The sequence below is a fragment of the Anser brachyrhynchus genome (assembly GCF_964034855.1).
Source record: "Anser brachyrhynchus genome assembly, chromosome: 2".
Taxonomy (NCBI): domain Eukaryota; kingdom Metazoa; phylum Chordata; class Aves; order Anseriformes; family Anatidae; genus Anser; species Anser brachyrhynchus.
The window spans coordinates 24,675,402-24,693,089 of NC_137695.1; the positions used below are offsets into that span (position 1 = coordinate 24,675,402).

Sequence of the window (17,688 nt, forward strand, 5' to 3'; positions counted from 1 at the left end):
CCAGTTCATTTATCCTTTTTCCACTAAATGGAAAACAAAAATCACTCTTCACTGGTGACATCTCAATCCTTCTGACTGTGTGATTCAGTCTAGCCAGGATTTTGAATTCTGAATTCTGCAGTAGTACTTTTCTGTTAATATGGACTTATTACCCACTTGCCACTTAGTTTATCAGTCAGTGGTTAAATCCAGTTCTATCAGTGAAGTAAATGCCTACACATTATCACTCTGCAGCAGGCTGCCAACAGAGACAGTCTTGTCCTAGTCATTAACAAGCACAATGTATGCAGAACACCAGAGGGGAATTAAAACCACAAAAAATACCTCAGGGTGGTATTTTTAATATGAGAATTTAATTTGTAATTTCACAGATTAAGAATTTTGGCTGCATTAATCCTTTTATCAGCTCACAGCAGGTTATTTGCAGAAGCATAACCATAAGGCGATATTCATTGGCAGAAACACGTCTTTGCATAACGTTAAACATCAGGAGCAGTGAAACCTTTTGAAGGGGGGAGAATAAAGATGAAAAATCATTATATTTTAAAGCAAGGTTCTTCTAAATGCCTCCAGTAAAATTTTGAGTTACAGAAAGACTATTTCTGTGGCTAGTAGATAATCATTATGAAGCATAAATCCAGATGCAAGAAAGGACAATCCCAGTATCAAATACTACAATCATTTCTATTTAGTATGACTTGGATATACTTGTAAACATATTTCCAAAACAAAGAAGTCATATACTTTGGAGAGTTGGGAAAATGTTTACTGCGTAGTGAAATTACCACATTTTGCAATTCTAGTACTCTGGGTTAATACTTTACATTGGGAAGGACATGCTATTGATAATTCATTAAATGCAGGTGTAAATACATTGAGACTTCATGCACGATGGAAATGTGCATGATAGTATTCATCATGAAATCTGTTTTGTCCAATTTCATCCTAGTGCTGAACTGCAAATTTGGGGTTTTAGTACCAAAAACAATGAAAGACTCACATGTGAAGCAGAAGAAAGAGAGAGAAAAAAAAAATTGATTGTATGATTTTCAATCAGAAAATATTGTTTCTTTGTACAGAAGTACAGTGATTCTGCCTGAATCAGAAATGTAAAAAAACCAAACCAAAACAAAAAAAAACCTTAACAATAACAGTTATTAATAACTGTCTCTTTCTGTTTTGACTTTAGTGCTATGTATTTATATTCTATGTAATATTTTACAGGATAACATTTTGATTTTGTGTTTTATTTTTAAATATGTGTGCAAAATTTATTTGAAAGATTTGAAAGTTTATTCACAAAAAGGTTGTTTTTTGGTTTCTTTTGGTTTCAAGCCAAGGTATAATTTCAATTGGCTTGGAAATTCAATTTCCAGATAAGCTCTAACATCTAGCCACTGTCAGTTTTTAAAAATGTTGCATTAAAAAAGCAAGACTTTTGCAATTCTGTTAAAAAAAATCTTGTCTGTGAATACAATACAGTTTATGAAGTAACACCACCCTCATTCATCTCAGACCTGAGCAGGAATCTATAGATTAAGACCTCTTACTAAATATGTGTACTTGTTATTTTCTATTGAAAATAGTAATTTTAGTCTTTCCCCTTTTCTGCTTTCATACCTGAAAGCTCATATTGATTTATTTGGGTAGAATATTCATAATCTATGTTATCAAGGACAGCGGAATACCACATTCATGAAAACACAAACAAGCAATAAAAAAAAAAAAAAAAAAAGGTATTATGGCCCTGATTAATTCTTTAAACAAGCAGACTGTTAACATTTTCTCATGCAGTCATTCACTGGCAGCGATTTGAAGATACTTTTGTGTGGACATTTGCTCTCAGAATATATTGAAAACCAGCCATTTTTCCCCATCAGTTTGAGGCATCCAAAGTAAAAATGAGTTTTCGTATCATCAGTGTGTGTCCTTAGCCATTTGTAGTTTGATCCCTATGATTAACGTCATGTCTACTACTAATTAGTTGCCTGGTGTTACGTGGAAAATCTTCAAGGTTCTTATAGCTCATGCAGGAAGGGTTTGCTTTTTGTGAAAGCCTTTTGAATTTTTGGAATATTTTAATCAAACCTATTTGTCTTTAACACTTAATAAAATTAAGTCTAATAACTCATTTCTATTGACATTAAGATTTGGAAGACAGAATATGTGATGTCGAATTATTGCAAAACCCTGCTGTATATTTTCATGTTCATACTTAATTCTAAATGCTGTCAGAGAGGAAATTTTAAAATGGAAAACATGAATTACACAACAGTGCAAGGACTAGCAAACACTCCCCCTGGAACCAGTTGTGGGTTGTTTTTTTTGTTGTTGTTATTTTGTTATGTGTATTATTTCATTTTGCTTTGTTGGTTGGTTTTGTTTTTGTTTTTTTAAAACAAGGCTTAAGTAACAGAGAATGTTTGCATCATACAACTTCCATCATAGATACCATTCCTTTGCATTCAGAATTTTTACAGTGCTTATTTGCATAACTGAAGGTATATATATGAAAGCTGTATTGATTTATTTAGTGTTGTGTTTGCCACAGATATTAGCCAATTACTTTTAAATTGCTACTTTTGGGGGAAAAAAAATCAGAGTTTCTGATCTGATGTTCTTTTTTGCAGTGTCTTCTATTTTTACTGTACCGAATGTAAGATTACAACCAGAGACTGGAGAAAGTATGAGAGTCTTTGGAAAAAACAATAGCTACGGCAAAGGTGTATCAAACAGCAAACATTGAAGAATACCTATGTTCACAACAGATAATGCAGGTAAGACATGATTATTGGAAGGTATATCTTTAAAAATACTGTTTAGTTTTCTGAAGACACAATATAAAATTGAACTGCACATTTCTTAATTTACACATGATCAGGCAGATAATCTGTTTTTGCAGTATAGATTTGTCAATACGATGAGTGTAAATTCTTGGCCTTGTGGGCAGGATCAGTGTGACTGACAGGTTGAAAACATTGCTGAAGTCAGTGCCAGCAGATTAAACATTGTGTTGCCTTTAATTTGGACTGATTTTTTTTTTCCCTGGTACGATAAGGAAAGATAAAATACCTCTTGCCAGTTCTCTAGTTAAAATCTGGGGCAAGGACAACAACAACAACAACAAAAAAAAGATTTATTTAGGAGATCTGGTAGTCTTGATAGCAGAAGGATGTTCTTGATGGAGACAGAAGCGTTGACATGTTAATAAATTTGATCGATATCACTGGATCTGCTAGAACTCTTCTTGTTCTTGGATGGCTTTGATACCCCTTGGGGGTTTGATACCCCATCTTCAGCATAGTTCTTCAGCAGTGAAATAACATGTAATTTAACTTCAGGTAGTAGAACAGAACAAGAGAAGGGCAGGTGAGTAGGGGGGTGCTTACTGACTTAAAGCAGGGAATGATTGTTATATCACAGTAATAACTCTCTTCTGCTGCTCTTGTACCTATTGAAAGGTATACTCTGGTATTTATGTGGTTTATATTTGCATGAAGTCTATCTTCAGCTATATCTGCTTGGTTTGGTATCAGATGTAACTTTCCCTAATGAATTATATTCACTTTTTTACTGCTGTATGTATACATGCAATGTTTTTTAACCCTGTAAAGTAACAGAGTTCATTTGCCTGGCAGACAACTGCTGAAAACTGAAATGAATAGATTTCAGTCTTGACAGACTGCCCCAATTTTTGCACATGCTCTTTGCCAGCAAACCATTTAAGATTTTCTAATGTCAGAAATGAGGCTGCCTCAGAGCAGTCTGTTTACATCTTTATTGACAAGCTAATCCCTACTTTTTCCTGGGGCTGTGTCCCTGCAGACATCTCTTCAACCTTGTCTGTTCTAACGTGACATATCATCCATCTAAAATAAATTTAGAATGTGCCCATCTGTGCTAAAGACCTTTTGTGTGGAAGCTTAAGTACAGAATCTCATTCCTAATGTACAGAATCTCCTTTCTCTTGCCTCCAAACAAATGAAATTTTTCATTTATACAAAATACGTAATAGAAAGTTTTTATTTGAAAAACAGCATGTAAGATAACACAAAAGAAAACAGATTGATCATTCTTACTGAATCTGCTTAAGCAGATACAGACGACTCTTAAAAATTTTATCTGTAAGCAGAAAGAGAGAGCCATGTGTACCTTTGATGTTCATTGCTGTACTGTTGTGGCTATTCAACCACAGCTTTAATACAAAAAAGCATCTTCTATTGTATAAGATCTGGAGATGCTTAACAAATGTTAAGTTGTGGTTTGTGTACGTTATTGATTTCAGTTTTCCATCATGGCTTGGGACTGTGTTGTGTTAGGTGTGTACAATACAATAAAGACCAGTTCCTGATTGTAGTATTTGATTTGTTCCTTAAGATGGGGGAAAACAGGTAATACTGGAAGAGTATCTGTACAAAATAAAAGTCCTCTTACTTATACTATTTAGAGAATTGGGGCTTGATCAGATGAAATTAGAATATCAGGGGAGGCAGAAGAAATGTGGACATGGAACCTGGACCGTGGTGAGGAATCATTAGGCTGGATGGAAACCTTTAAAGGAATGAGACCAGCAAGCAAACAGAAAGAACAGTCAGTGTGAAGAGTGAAAGGAGCTGGAAAAAAAGACTGAAGTTCTGATAATGTGACAGGGAGGTCTGCTGAAGGCTTAATGTGAATAGCAGGTGGCTGTGATTTTAAGTAGTAGAGTAGTGACTGGCAAGTAGGATGTTCAAACAATAAAATGAGCAGTAAAATGAGTTAGGAGCCGAGTCACTTATTGTAGCAGAAGAGCAAAGTTGCAGTAAGCAGGATAGTAGCATTAAAGTAGGGGTATTTATTATGAGATATTCAGTTAAGGTCTCCATTCACAAAGGTCAGTGAAGCAACTAGATGCACAAAAAGAAAAAAAAAAAAAACATGACAGTAGCTCTCCAGGCCCATGAGGGTAACAGGTAAGTGAGGTGATTAGGAGGTAAACAACAAGCTGTTGAAGTGGCAGTGAGAATGGTGGATAACATCAACACCCAGTGGGGATAAAGGAAAAGCGCCAATACTGCAAAGAAATAGATCAGAATATGAAAAAAGCAGAGGCAACAAAATACTCATAGCCCATCTCTTGGACAAGGCAATACATGTTCTTACCCATCTTCTTGAACAGGTTTTGCATATATAATGTTGGTAAGGAGGTTGGAAAGGGGTGGAATCTATTGAACCATAGGCAGATGTTTGCATCTAAGCTAATCGCTAGACTATCCTTTACAGTTAAAGGGAAAAAAGTACTTCTGGATCTTGGGTCTTCTTGTCCCAGAGATGGCATCTAAAATAGATCCAACAAACTGCACTTTTGAAGCAACTGTTCCTTACTACATGGTGTAAAAAGGAGCCTTTTTTCAAAACATATCTGAGTGCCTCAGTATCCAGGTGTAGAATTACTGGTGTACATGAAAATAGAGCATTTATGATGGCCTTGTCAAAGGGATAGGATCCTTGTGTTTGCAGAGAACCTGAATTTTGGAGTATGAACAGTCCAGTTCATTTGTATAGTTCTCACCTAAAATAGCAGCTATGTATTTCCATTGCAAATGTTTTGAAGTATTCCAGTATTCATCAGGAAGCTGCAAAAGAGAAATATCTTTAGGCACTTGATCTCTAAATCCTCTCAGGTGAGGGGGAAATGGGGGGGGAATAGTTCTGTCTTTTTTTATATATATATATAAAATATTTTTTTACACATCTATGCATTATATTGGAATTTATTAGAAGATAGATGCATAATAACAATAATAATAATAATAATAATAATAATAATAATAAAGGAACCATCTTCAACTGATTTCAGAACCACAGTGGTGCAGAAGAAAATTCTAGTTTTATGTCTTTTGTCTGTTGTGTCTGGTCCTTTCTTCCTCATTTCCTTTTTTCAGGGTAGAATAGGGAATAAAATAGAGAGCTCCAACAAACAAACAGTGCCAAATCTTGCTGTGATAATTTAAGAAATTATCACCTCCTGCTGTGCTCTCCACATGCTTGCCAGAAGCTACTGCCCCAACAGTGTACCCGCTGAATTAAATCCACCTTTCTCTAGATTTTAGAAAGCAGAGAGACTGGGCTTTGCCCAGGAGTGGCTGAGGCATGGGTGAACGTCAGCATCTGCCAACTTTGGAAGCAGCAATTTCTGGCAGATTGGTGAAGGAGAGGAGCTAAAGGCAGTAACTTTGTAAATGGCTGTGTCGTTGTTTCTTAGAGCTCTTCTGCTGCCCTCAGAAATAGCTTCAAGGAGCAGCTGAAGAAACTGGTGCGTCCCTGAGAATTTTACTCTGTGAAATATTGTAGTGCTTCAGTTGCCTGACTGCAGCATAGCTGCTTACAAATCCAAAAAAAATCCCTGAAATAGCAGTAACCTGAGACATGTTTCTGAAAACGTAGATAATGCCTGTCAGACCTCTACTCCTAATAGGGTCTTTGTGGCATTTGTGCCACATTTGTGGCATCAATTGTGTCATTGTCATGGACTCCAGGAGAGAGACAACACATTATTTCAGTGCCCATGGGGAAAGAGATGACATTTGAAGGCACCAAGGTCAATTTTCAGACTGTGCCCAATTGGAGAAAATTAGTAAATATGTAGTAATGAGCTCCATTTTACAGAGAGGAATCAGTCAGCAGTGAATTAGATGGGGTGTTTCAGGGAGAAAGGAAAGAAATCTTGTGACCGTATCCAAGTATCTTTAAAGCTTTGTCATAAGGCAAAAAAAATATTATGTTTAATTTGTACCTGATGGTTTTCACTGTTTTGTTGTTGGTTGGTTTTCACTGTTTGTTTGTTTTTTGTTGTTGTTGTTTGGTTGTTTGTTTTTTTGATGGTGGTTTCTTTTTTTGGTTGTTTTTTGTATTTTCTTTCCCAATGGGCAGGAAGCATCTCTCTGGAAGTGTCCCCCATCTCTACATGTACTGTTGAGATAGATTGCGTATTATCTTCACTCATCTCTACACGTTGTGTTTTATCAAGACAAGGATGGACCATGACAAACTCTAGAGCTACTTTTTCCTCTGGTCCACGTGGAATACGTGGTTAGAGCTAGCTCTTCTCCGGAGAAGGATGAGTCAAATTGTAATTGGAAAGACAAAGCAGTACCTGATACCAGATAGCACGCCGTGTTTTCTCATGGTGATCTATAATCCCTGGCTCCCATTGGCTGGGCAGAGACACGAGATGTGCTTCTGGCCTATTGTGTGCTTCCCGCAGTCAGCAGGGACAGCTTCATTCAGGACGGTAACACCATATGCTTTTAAAGTATTTAACCTGTATTATCATAATGAGATCCCCTGGCTTTCGAAATCTCTTTGACAATTCACTGGAGCAAAACAAAAAGTGGTCTTTATTTGTATTGCTTCACCACGCGCACATGCGTCCGAGCGGTCCTGAATTTCAATGGCATGATGCCGAATTCTTTCTTCTGTGTCCATTTGAGCTGGCAACTGACACAAGCCCAGCCAATCGAAGGGACGATGTCGTCATTCGGGTCAGCTCAGCTGTGTAAAACAAAATAAATCTGAAAAGGTGACAGTTACCAGTATAATGGCAAAAAGGGCTACCTACTGAAAAGCCTGTCTGATTTCCTTGCTTCTGACCAGGGGCGCTCAGAAGCCCAGAACCACTATGTAAAATTACCCTTTTCTGCTTGTTAGCTGCAGAGGTGACTGCTGTAGCCCTATCCAAATAGTTTCATTTTTTATTTTGGGGGGGGGATTTTAAATCTTCAGTGTTGCATTTACAAATTGTGTAAGAGTGCCTCTTTAGCACTGCTGTGGGGAAACCGAATTTTGCCTGCTTTGCCGTAGCCAAGCTGCAGGGAAGCTATCGCCCAGCAGTGTACGTGTCAGCAGGCAGTGCTGAAAAGTCATTCTAATTCACCACTTGCCTGCCTTTAGTCTGTCCTGGGTATCCCAGCGTTGCTGAATCACTGTAGAAAACAGTGTACTGTGCTTCTAAGTCTTCATCTGTCCAGCTGCAGGGCATGAAACCATAGTAGTTATAGTGAAGGAAGGTCTGCATAAAAGGGAAATCCTGGACTCATCTACTGTATGTGAGCCACATTTTGTCATTGTAGATTTAATCAAAAGCTGAAAGTAGCCAGTAGTGTTTTTTAGGCCCTAGATTTTGAAATTCAGTGTAAACCTGGCTTAGGAGAGAAAAGCAGAGCCTAAGAGCACAACAGTTAAGCTTCATTTTGAAATGCACTTTTTATCTTAATAGATAAATGCAAGTAGATGTGTACAGTCATTGTGCTGCTGCAGTGTTTGTGCTGCTTGAAAAAGATGGAGTGCTAAGTACTGAAGATGGGAGGTTTAAATTTCTCTTGCATCTTTTAGTACCAGACAATGTCTATACATGAATGTTGAGGGTCAGTTTAATTATTTAACTAATACTGGATTTGCATAATCTGGCTTTCATGAAAAGGCTAATAAGATGCAGTTGTGGTGGGCAGCTGAAAGCAATTTGGGTTTGAGTCCAGTAATAACAGTACTAAACAGAGTTGAAATTGTAACATCAATTTTGTAAAATGTTAAATTAGTGCTAAGCTGTGAAAGATAACTGCAGGATCCAAGATATTTTTTGGCTCTCTGATACTTTTAGTGCCATTATTTTCATATGTTAACAACATAATGGTTTTATGAGACTGTTCCAGCTGTGCTTTACTTAATATCAAAGAATAAGATCACCACACTGATAGAATATGCCCTAAATTTAACACACAAGGGAAAAACTCCAGGCATTGGACTACATTCTCCTCTTGATATCTGAGAATTTATCATCTTATTCCTATTAGTTTAAAATAAGAGCTATAGACTGAATTTTGCCCTCTTCAGCCATAAAGAAAATCCCACTATCGTCAGTAGAATATGTGCAGATGGTGAAATGGACTGAGGGCATACCAAGGCCCTCATCACATAAAACCCATATCTCCCTTAAGCCACACGTGGGGATGGAAGGTGGAGCAGGTGCCCACACTGAAGTCCGCCAGGTGCCCACAGTGTGCCGCAGGAAAGGGTGACCCAGCACCTGACCCAGGAGTCAGGGGGACCTGGAAATAAGTTTAATGGTACTGTAACAGCTCCTGTCAGCTATGGCAATAGCCATAAATACACTGTCACTTATCACTCTCGGCTTTCATGATAAAAAGTCCTTAGTGAGAGCAGGTAACCTAATGCACAGCTTTGGGGAAGGTGAACCAGTGAAGGCCTTCTTGAGGTCTCTCTAGGCTGTCTGAACACTGGTGCTCAGAGCCTTTCCAATCCACAGGTCAGGACAACATCTGCACCTGTGCCTGAAATTCCTGTATCAGAAGCAACACTTCACAACAGGAGTGCTGAAGTTACGGTTGTGATGATGGAAAGGTCAGAGAACTCTGGAAAGGTTTTGGGAAAACATTTGTCTGGGTAGGATGTGGCCTCCATCTGGCATACACCTATTGAATGAAAGAGCATTGTTCATGCGTGTCCTGAGCTACATGGGAAGAGTGTAAAAGAGATTTGAGGAAAGGGGAAGGCTGCTGCATGGAAATAAGGAAGCATTAATGGGATTTCCAAAAACACGGAAAGGATTCTGGGTGGAGAGTTAGTCTGGGAGTTTCTTTAGGGCTGAAGACAAAGAAAATAAAGTAAGCACAACAGATTGAAAACGACTTCACATTTGTTATTACCAATTACACTTGGTAGGACAAGTATTTCAAACCTCCATAGCTAGGAGAGATTGATATCTTCCTTGCAATTATATACCCTATGTCATTCTGCATGAAATTACTGACTACATACTTACTGTCATGATTTTTTTAAGTTGCAGCATTTTGTGGCCAAATCAGCTACAGAGTTGGCAGAAGAAAAAGGAAGCATTACTACTGTTACAGATGAACTTTTGTCAAGGGACAATATCATGTTTTCTTGTACCGTTGCATAGTCTGGAGCCTATTTTTAGTTCATTTCTAGTGCATGATAACTTGCCTTCAGCACTGTGAAGATTCACTTCTAAATCATTTTTAGTGTAGAGGTTTTTAATTTAACAGTGGCTTGTGCAGTAGGAGAGATATTAGTGATATTTCCATGAATGCATGTGCTCAGTTGCAGTGCTGTTTTTCTGTCTTTCCAGATTGTTTAGGACGCAGAAGGTGGAATCCTCTATGCCAGAAGTGCACTGTATTGTATTATTAATATTAGGATAGCAAACGATTCCCACTAGACAGGCTTTGTGGTCCATTGATGCTTTAAGAAGTGTCTAGGCATAAAAGGTGGTTTGAGTTGAAGTGGGCTGATAGCCTGGGATGACATTTGAATGCAGAGGGGACAATGTATAAATGACAATGACTGGAAGGGAGGCAAAAGCTGTTCTGAACTATCCCTATTCTCCCATGGACAGTCATCTCTCCTCTAGGATTATTTCATCACGTGACTCCTCAGTTAGGCTTTGTCTAAGAGGAAAAGTGGAACCACTGAAGGGGAGAAACTGAGGTTTCCAGACAAAGCAGAGTCTTCCAGTGCTGACACACGGCCTGTAACCTAGAGAGACAGCAAAGCTAATGAGAGGCATTGCCTCTGAGGCATCATTTGCAGCATTCAAAATTAACGAAACATTTTACTTTCAGCAAAGTCAAAAAAATAAATAAATTAGTAATGCCATATACAATTTTTTTTTTCTGTGAGGAGAGAGCTTTATGTTGGTATTTTGAGTATATAGTTTATGTTGCCTGATTCTCTGTGAGACAAAGGAACCAAACCAACCAGTGCAAAATTCTTTCTGAAGGCAGCCCCCCTGAAAGTATTTATGCATTGAATACTCCTAGCTGTGGGGAGAAGCTTGCTTACAAATGCAGCGATAATTTAAAACTCACCTAATAAAAATATATGGATGTATTCTGCCCCAACAAATTTTTGTGTACATGTGGAAGGGGGATGTCCCACATGCTCCATTGTTAAAGTAGTATGAAAAGTCAGAGGGGGGAAAACAAAAAAAATAATCAGAAAAAATACTAAATTCTCCGATGTATAAATAGATGATGTAGAGGAATAACTGAAACCGTTCGTTCTGATATTTTAAGAAGCTGAGACAAAGTTGGCTATTTCTGTAATTTGATGTCCCACTTATAAATTATTAATGTTGTTTTTCAGTGTAAATGTATTTTGAATTGGGAATTATGGGTGATCATACTCTGCTATAAGTACCTTGCAATTAATTCTGTACATCCATTTCTATAACTCTTTTGAAGTTAATGTAAGGACTGATTGTGCATTATACTTTCTGGCATGTCTATTTTAACAATACAGTCACAGCATGTAATGTCACAGTGTAAGCCATTTTATTAATTTTCTTCATGAAATTTTTATTCTGCAATTGCTTTTAGTACCTCTCATCTTCACTATATGCATGCATGTCTATTAAAATCTAGTTACTTAACAGTCTATCTGCTAAGTTTGATAAAGAATAAAGCTAGTTATCTGAAGGCAGGAAAACTCCACAATTAAATCTGTTCTTGTGCGCTTGAAAGATTCAGCAGTAAGTAACTTGTCATATCATAAAAAGAACAAAATTGAAACAACTTAGTCATTATCATGACTCTGCTTGGTTTCAGCCCACAAAGTCACATCCAGACTATGTAGATATTGTATTTGTTGTTTTATGTATCTGTGTGCAGATGCTTGTAAACACAGAGGTGTAAATGTTGTCAGCATTTAAATTAGGTTAAAAATGCTATTTATGGCTTACTTCAACAACAAAAAATATTCATAATCATCCCTAGGTGAAGACACTCATTTAACAAGCTTACAGCTCCTAATTAATTCTGTAAAGAATGCCATTTGGCAGAGCAGAATTATGAGGTTTACATGTTGATGGTGGCAGGGAAAGATATATCTGTTTTCTATTTATATGGTAAAATTAATTTGTGCTCTTCAGAAAATGGCACATCTCGGAGGTATTGCTCTCAAAATGATCTCAGGATGGAAAGAAATCAGTAATTACAGCACCAGGCATTCAGTTCTGCCCTAATTTTCCCACCAGTTTTTCAATGTTTCAGCTGCCTCAGAGACCTAAAGCACTCTCATTAGGTAGCTGCAGAGGCTGCCTGCTCGCCTGCTCCATCACTCTCACGCTAGCTTTCTCCCTCTCTCTCCATCTCCTGCTCTCTCTTTCTCTCTCTTTCCCCCCCCCCCACCTCCTGCCTTGGGAGTGACTGTGAAGATCATTTGCTGGAATGATTGGCAGGTTAGAGGATTCGATCAGATGAGTTCCTCTTAGTGTGGGTCAAAAAGGCTAGTTAGCAGGAGCTGTTGAAAAATGCTAGCAGCATTCGAAATGGGAAATGTCATGACTTCGAGGCAGGGGGTGCCACCTGGAACAGAAAGCCCCCAGCTCATTAGCAAGTTACAGGATGCAAGCTTAACTGGAGGGAGCAGAGGAGGAAAGATAATACCCAATAGGGAAAATTATTGTGAAGTGGAATTGATTTCATGTATAATTTGTTTATCACTAGAGGGGACAAATGCTGTCCTCCTGACATGTGCGGAGGAGTGTGGACTATGAATGAAGCAACTTAGCATAATCTCCAGGTTGAGCTTTGGATTTAAAGCATGTGAACTTCTTTCTTCCTAACTGTGGAAATGATCAGGTCATGTTGTATTAATTAAACCTGACATACTCTCAAATGGTTTATCTGGGCAATTTTAGCAATTTAACAGAACGTGGTAGATATGAGCTGCATTCGTTATTGACACGGGACACTGTTTTGTTTTCTGAGTGCCTTGATGGTTTTTTCTTGTAAGCAGCTGTTGTAAAAAGACATGTTTCTATTGCAAGTTGAATTATAACATAGCTCATTTTTAAAGCTTAGTCAGACTGCATAAAATCAGAAGCCAATTCCAGTTGCATGGTATAATTTCATTTCCAGGAAAGACTACACACTCTTAGAAAATATGGATTTAAAAATAAATAAAGCATTGAGATTTAGTTTATGAAATTTAATCTGAAATGAAGACTACAAGGTCTGCTGGCTGTTAGGGACTTAAAAGAATGCTTATATAAAATATCAGCATTACAAAATGCTTATTTTTCTCTGAGACATTCTGCAATGGTAACATTGCAGGGAAACTCTTCATTCCAGGCACTGTAGCTAGCCTGTGGTTATTCATATTGGTAACCATTCAGTTGTTTCACTGGTTTGTATTTTCATATAAACAACATATTTCATATCAGTATAAATGAACTATATAGATTTTCTTTCCCATTATTTTTTTCAGAAATGTGAAAAACATAGTATGGGACCATGGTACCTTCCAGAGTCTTTTATCATGGTATGGTTTAGAGGCTCTGACTCAAGCTCTGCTTGTCCTGAAAACAATGGGGGAATGCCATGGTCTTCAGTGGGAGTAGAGCTGGCTCTGTTATCAAAACTAACCTAGACACAGCAATACCATCGTGGGCTGAGTAAATGAGATTTAAAGGCTGCAAGCTGTTCCTGATGAACTGTTTTGTGAACTATATCTCTTCTCGTTGAGGAACTTTCTCTTTTATATATTACATCTCAGAAGTTTCAGTCTTGTGCTTATACATACAGTCTCTTGGTTGAATGCTGAGGAGTGTTTGCTTAATGTTCTGATCCTTGATGATTTTTTTCAGCTTTCATTTTATTTCATCCATCAAAGATTTCAAGTTAGTAATGGAGTAGCCAGGGTTTGTTTTATTGAGTAACCACAGGCTGTTGAATTTCCCTTTCTCTACCTAATGTGAATCAGAATCAGATTTTTTGAAAAGACTTTCTTAATCAAAATATTTGTACAGAGACTTACAGACGAGTGTTTTCTGTTTTGTATTTCATATAAAAAGCTTGCCATTAACAGTCTGCTAGTTTGCCAAAACGAAGAGTTAATAAAGCACTGTAAACACAGGCATTCTTTACCTTTCAGATAACTTTTCAGTGCAAAGTTCTTTCAGAAGCACGCTGTGAATATTGGCTGCCATAGTCTGCTCTAATGAATGTACAGCCTCAGTCCTTTGCAGAGCAATAAAGAGAGGAGAATATTGGAATAAAAATATCCTCTGTACAGATACCCTGGGAGAATTTTTCACACCTTGGGTAGCTCTCCAGATGCTCAACTAATGTTTAAGTAAAAATCTGGAAATGAGTTTGAAGAGTTCAGAAGGTATCCATTACTCAGTATCTGCACTGCTGCTTTGTTTGGGGAAGTGATATGCATTTAGTTACTTGAATGGAATTTGAAAGTTAGACTTCTGTTACAAAAGGAGAGCAAGTTGGCTGGGAAATCTCCAAGTAGGTTATCTTAGTGGAGTAAAGACAGGGATCAGTAAGCACTCAAACCTGGGTAGACTTGCTAGACTTTAAACCTGAGATATATTTGAGGGACCTATGGTGTCTATCTGCATCTGGCAGCAGCTGTTTTGACATGAGCAGAAGAATGTTTTGGCTAGGAAGTCAGGCAAGTACAGATAACCTCTTTTCCTGGGACTGTGTGCCACAGGTTACAGACCTGTACATGTCCTATGTTCACAACCAACTAAGTTATCATTCAGAATTAGAAGAATGTAGTTAGAGTTAGACAGCAAATATTCCCCACAAATCCACATTTTCTTGCAAGTAAAAGAAATGTAGCCTAAAGCAGAAAAATGAATTTAACCATTATTCCTCCTTTCTTTTTTTAACCAGATGGCTTCTGTTTTTTCAATTTTGATTCACGGATTTCTAAGCTTCTAGGAGCTTCGTAATCCAAATGAAGAATAGTAGCAAGGAAGGAATAAGTGTCTCACTGTCCCTCAAACTTACCAGGAAAGCATTCCTGCAGTTCTTTGACATTCACTCAAATCCTGAGTTTTTTCTCCTTAATGAATCCTATTTTGTTCCTTGACTCTCTAGGGAAGATCAGGCGGCAGCAGTGAGTGAGGGAATCATATACTCATCATCTCATTTCTGTATCTGTTCTTTTCTTCTCCAAATTTCTGAGGCATCGCTGGAACCTGCTAGTGTGCATTCTGTGAAGTTACCCATCTTTGTGAATCACTTTACAGCCAGGAAGGAGCTCAAGCACGCAGTCCATAGTCCACGTCAGACTCCTTTCATCATTATTTGTGTGTAAAAACACTTACTGTATGAATTGCATGTGTCTTTTTTTTGAGGAGGTAGATGTGTAGAAAAATTCAGTGAGGCCCAAGGTCATCTAAACAATTCTATGTAATATGAGCAGTTGTTGATGAAATGTGGTTCAATCAGTAAAATTTCAAATTTTGTTTTATGTATTATGTTTCAAATTAAATAGGGCAGTATAAAACAATCCTTAACTTGAACCTAGGATTCAGTCATGTCCTTTTTTTTATTTTTTTCTGTCTGCATTCCATGGCTTTAATACCAATCGCTAATTTTCTTTTCCATCTGCATTGTTAGATGCGTTTTGAAGTAAACCAATATGTGTCTCTCAAAATCTTTTTTCTAAGACTTTGCTTTACACCTTTTTTTTTTTTTAACCAAGTCCTACCCCTACATTAAATATCTGAAAAGGCTATTTACATATATATTAAAATCTGTAGTAGGCATGTTTAGATAGAGTAAGGCACACGGAAGACTTCTTGACCTGACCCTGTCAAAATCCTTGACCAGGAACCTTAAGCATAAGTCTTAATTTTGATTTTCTTAGCAGATGGAACATAGATTTGGATCATTAACCCGTGCCATATTTCCTCAAAGAAGCTAAAAGATGAGAATTTCTGAATTTTCAAGTACTACAGTTGCTGTCTTGTGTAGGCTGTACTGCTCACTTCCCGTAATTACCTCCAACTTCATGGCTTTCCAGGAAGCTACTGTACCAGTTTGCGTGATATTGAAAGTAGGAAGGTTACCAGTAAGTCACAACATTGCTTATTTCACAAGACCGAATAATGTAGTCCTCTCTCCCTTTGTGAGAATCCTAAATGCAGGATAGAGAAACCACAACACACTTGGGGATTTGGAAAGATGTTTGAAATGTACCTCAGTGGAACAGAGTGATTTAGAAATCTAATTCTTTCCATGAGTTACTGTGAAAGATAGAGAGTAAACAGAACTCAATCTGAATGCATGAGTCTTTATAGAAGCACAAGAGGTAGAAAAACATCTCCGCTTGTAAGACTCTAGGAAGAAATTCTACTCGAGATCAGCTAAAGCAAAAAAGGGCAAAAAAGCAGGAGGTCCACCAGGTAACATCTGCAAAGCTTCTTTTTTTGTCTGGTGTTTCTCAACTATTTTATTTGTATGAGACCAACACAGTTACTTGCTAACATTGAGGAATCGTCAAAATTTTCAGGTCATGTTTTTGAGAGAAGCATACTTTTTGCTGTATATTCTGACTTTCTGTTGTTAATCCACTATGCATTGTGACCATGATAATGAATAAATTTAAACAAACAAGCGCGCCACGAACCCCCATCTCCTAATAAATAAATAAATAAATAGATCCAGATTGTGATGATGAAACAGTTGATCATCTTACATGGATCTACAAGCTTGCTGTAGTCGAGAAATAAAGGGAGGGAAAGAGGATTTTAGAAACATATTATCCAGTTTATTCTTAACATTAAGATCTGTTTCTCAAAAGACGGTTGTACTTCAACGTTTGAAGCAAAAAATGGCAGTGTCTTTTTAGTCTAAAATAGTCTACAAGTTCAAACCAAACATAGTATAAGGTTATGTTCTAAAGGCAAGTGGATACTACTAAAAAGCAAAACCACAATGATTAATATGTGAACATACTTAAAATGAGTTGTTCCATGACTCTTGTTTGAAGCTTTGCCCTCTCTCTTGCTTATCTCTTCCTTTGTTTATTAACTTTATTTATTCTAAGATCTGAGACCTAGGATGTAAATTTTGTAGATCACAGATTTTACTTACCTTGTTCTTGGAAGTTCATAGCCCATTTTGTGGCACTGGAAAAAAATGCCATGTAATAAAAAGGAATTTCAGTGCTGTGTTTGTCCCTTTTGGCACAGTTACTGAATCTGTGATGTGTAAAACACACACACGTATACGCATGCACATGCACACCCAGTCCCACTGTGAATTCTTTGCAAAAGCCAGTGATTTCTTTGCTTTTGGTGTACATCCAAGTGGAAAACAGATTGGAATGTGAAGAGACTTAGCTTTGTAGTCGCTTGCTTTTGTATATGGACTGTGTGCAGTTATGATGGATAGGTGTCCTGTGAGTCCCAAATTTTCTGAAAGTCAACAGAATTCCAGCAGAAAGTAGTCAGTAAGTAAACAGCACTGTCAGCCCTTCCTTCATTTAACCTAAACCAGAAAACAGATAAGGGCAGACATGAGGTCACATTTTACCTTTTAAGGTAAATAATCCATGTCGGCTTCCCCCAGCATTCTGTCTCAAAAGGGATAAATGTGGTCTGTGTACAATGCTTAGTCCATCATACCTTATTCCTGTGAGAACCCTGGCATGCAGGGTGCATTTCCACGTGCAACACAAGGAAGGTTTGGACTTGGTCTGTGCATGTGTTGTGGGGAGGGGGGAAGAGTGGTGGATAAAATGCATTAAATCTGCATAACTTTTGAAGATTTTAGATTGGTCAAATGCATATACTCTGGCACTATTGGAAACAGATCGCTTATCACCATATCTAATGAATTAGAAATGTATATTCATTAC

At 37.6% G+C, this 17,688-nt stretch overlaps 1 protein-coding gene across 4 annotated transcripts in view; it reads left to right on the top strand.

The window, feature by feature from the left end:
- Positions 1-17,688, top strand: part of CDK14 (cyclin dependent kinase 14) — a 348,887-nt gene that overhangs the window by 264,867 nt on the left and 66,332 nt on the right. For all 4 annotated transcript variants that reach the window (XM_080582561.1, XM_080582560.1, XM_080582563.1 and 1 more), the window contains one exon: positions 2,631-2,777. In XM_080582561.1, coding sequence (XP_080438687.1) covers positions 2,631-2,746 — 116 coding nt within the window. In that variant the 3' untranslated portion in view covers positions 2,747-2,777. The remainder of the gene's footprint in view (positions 1-2,630; positions 2,778-17,688) is intronic.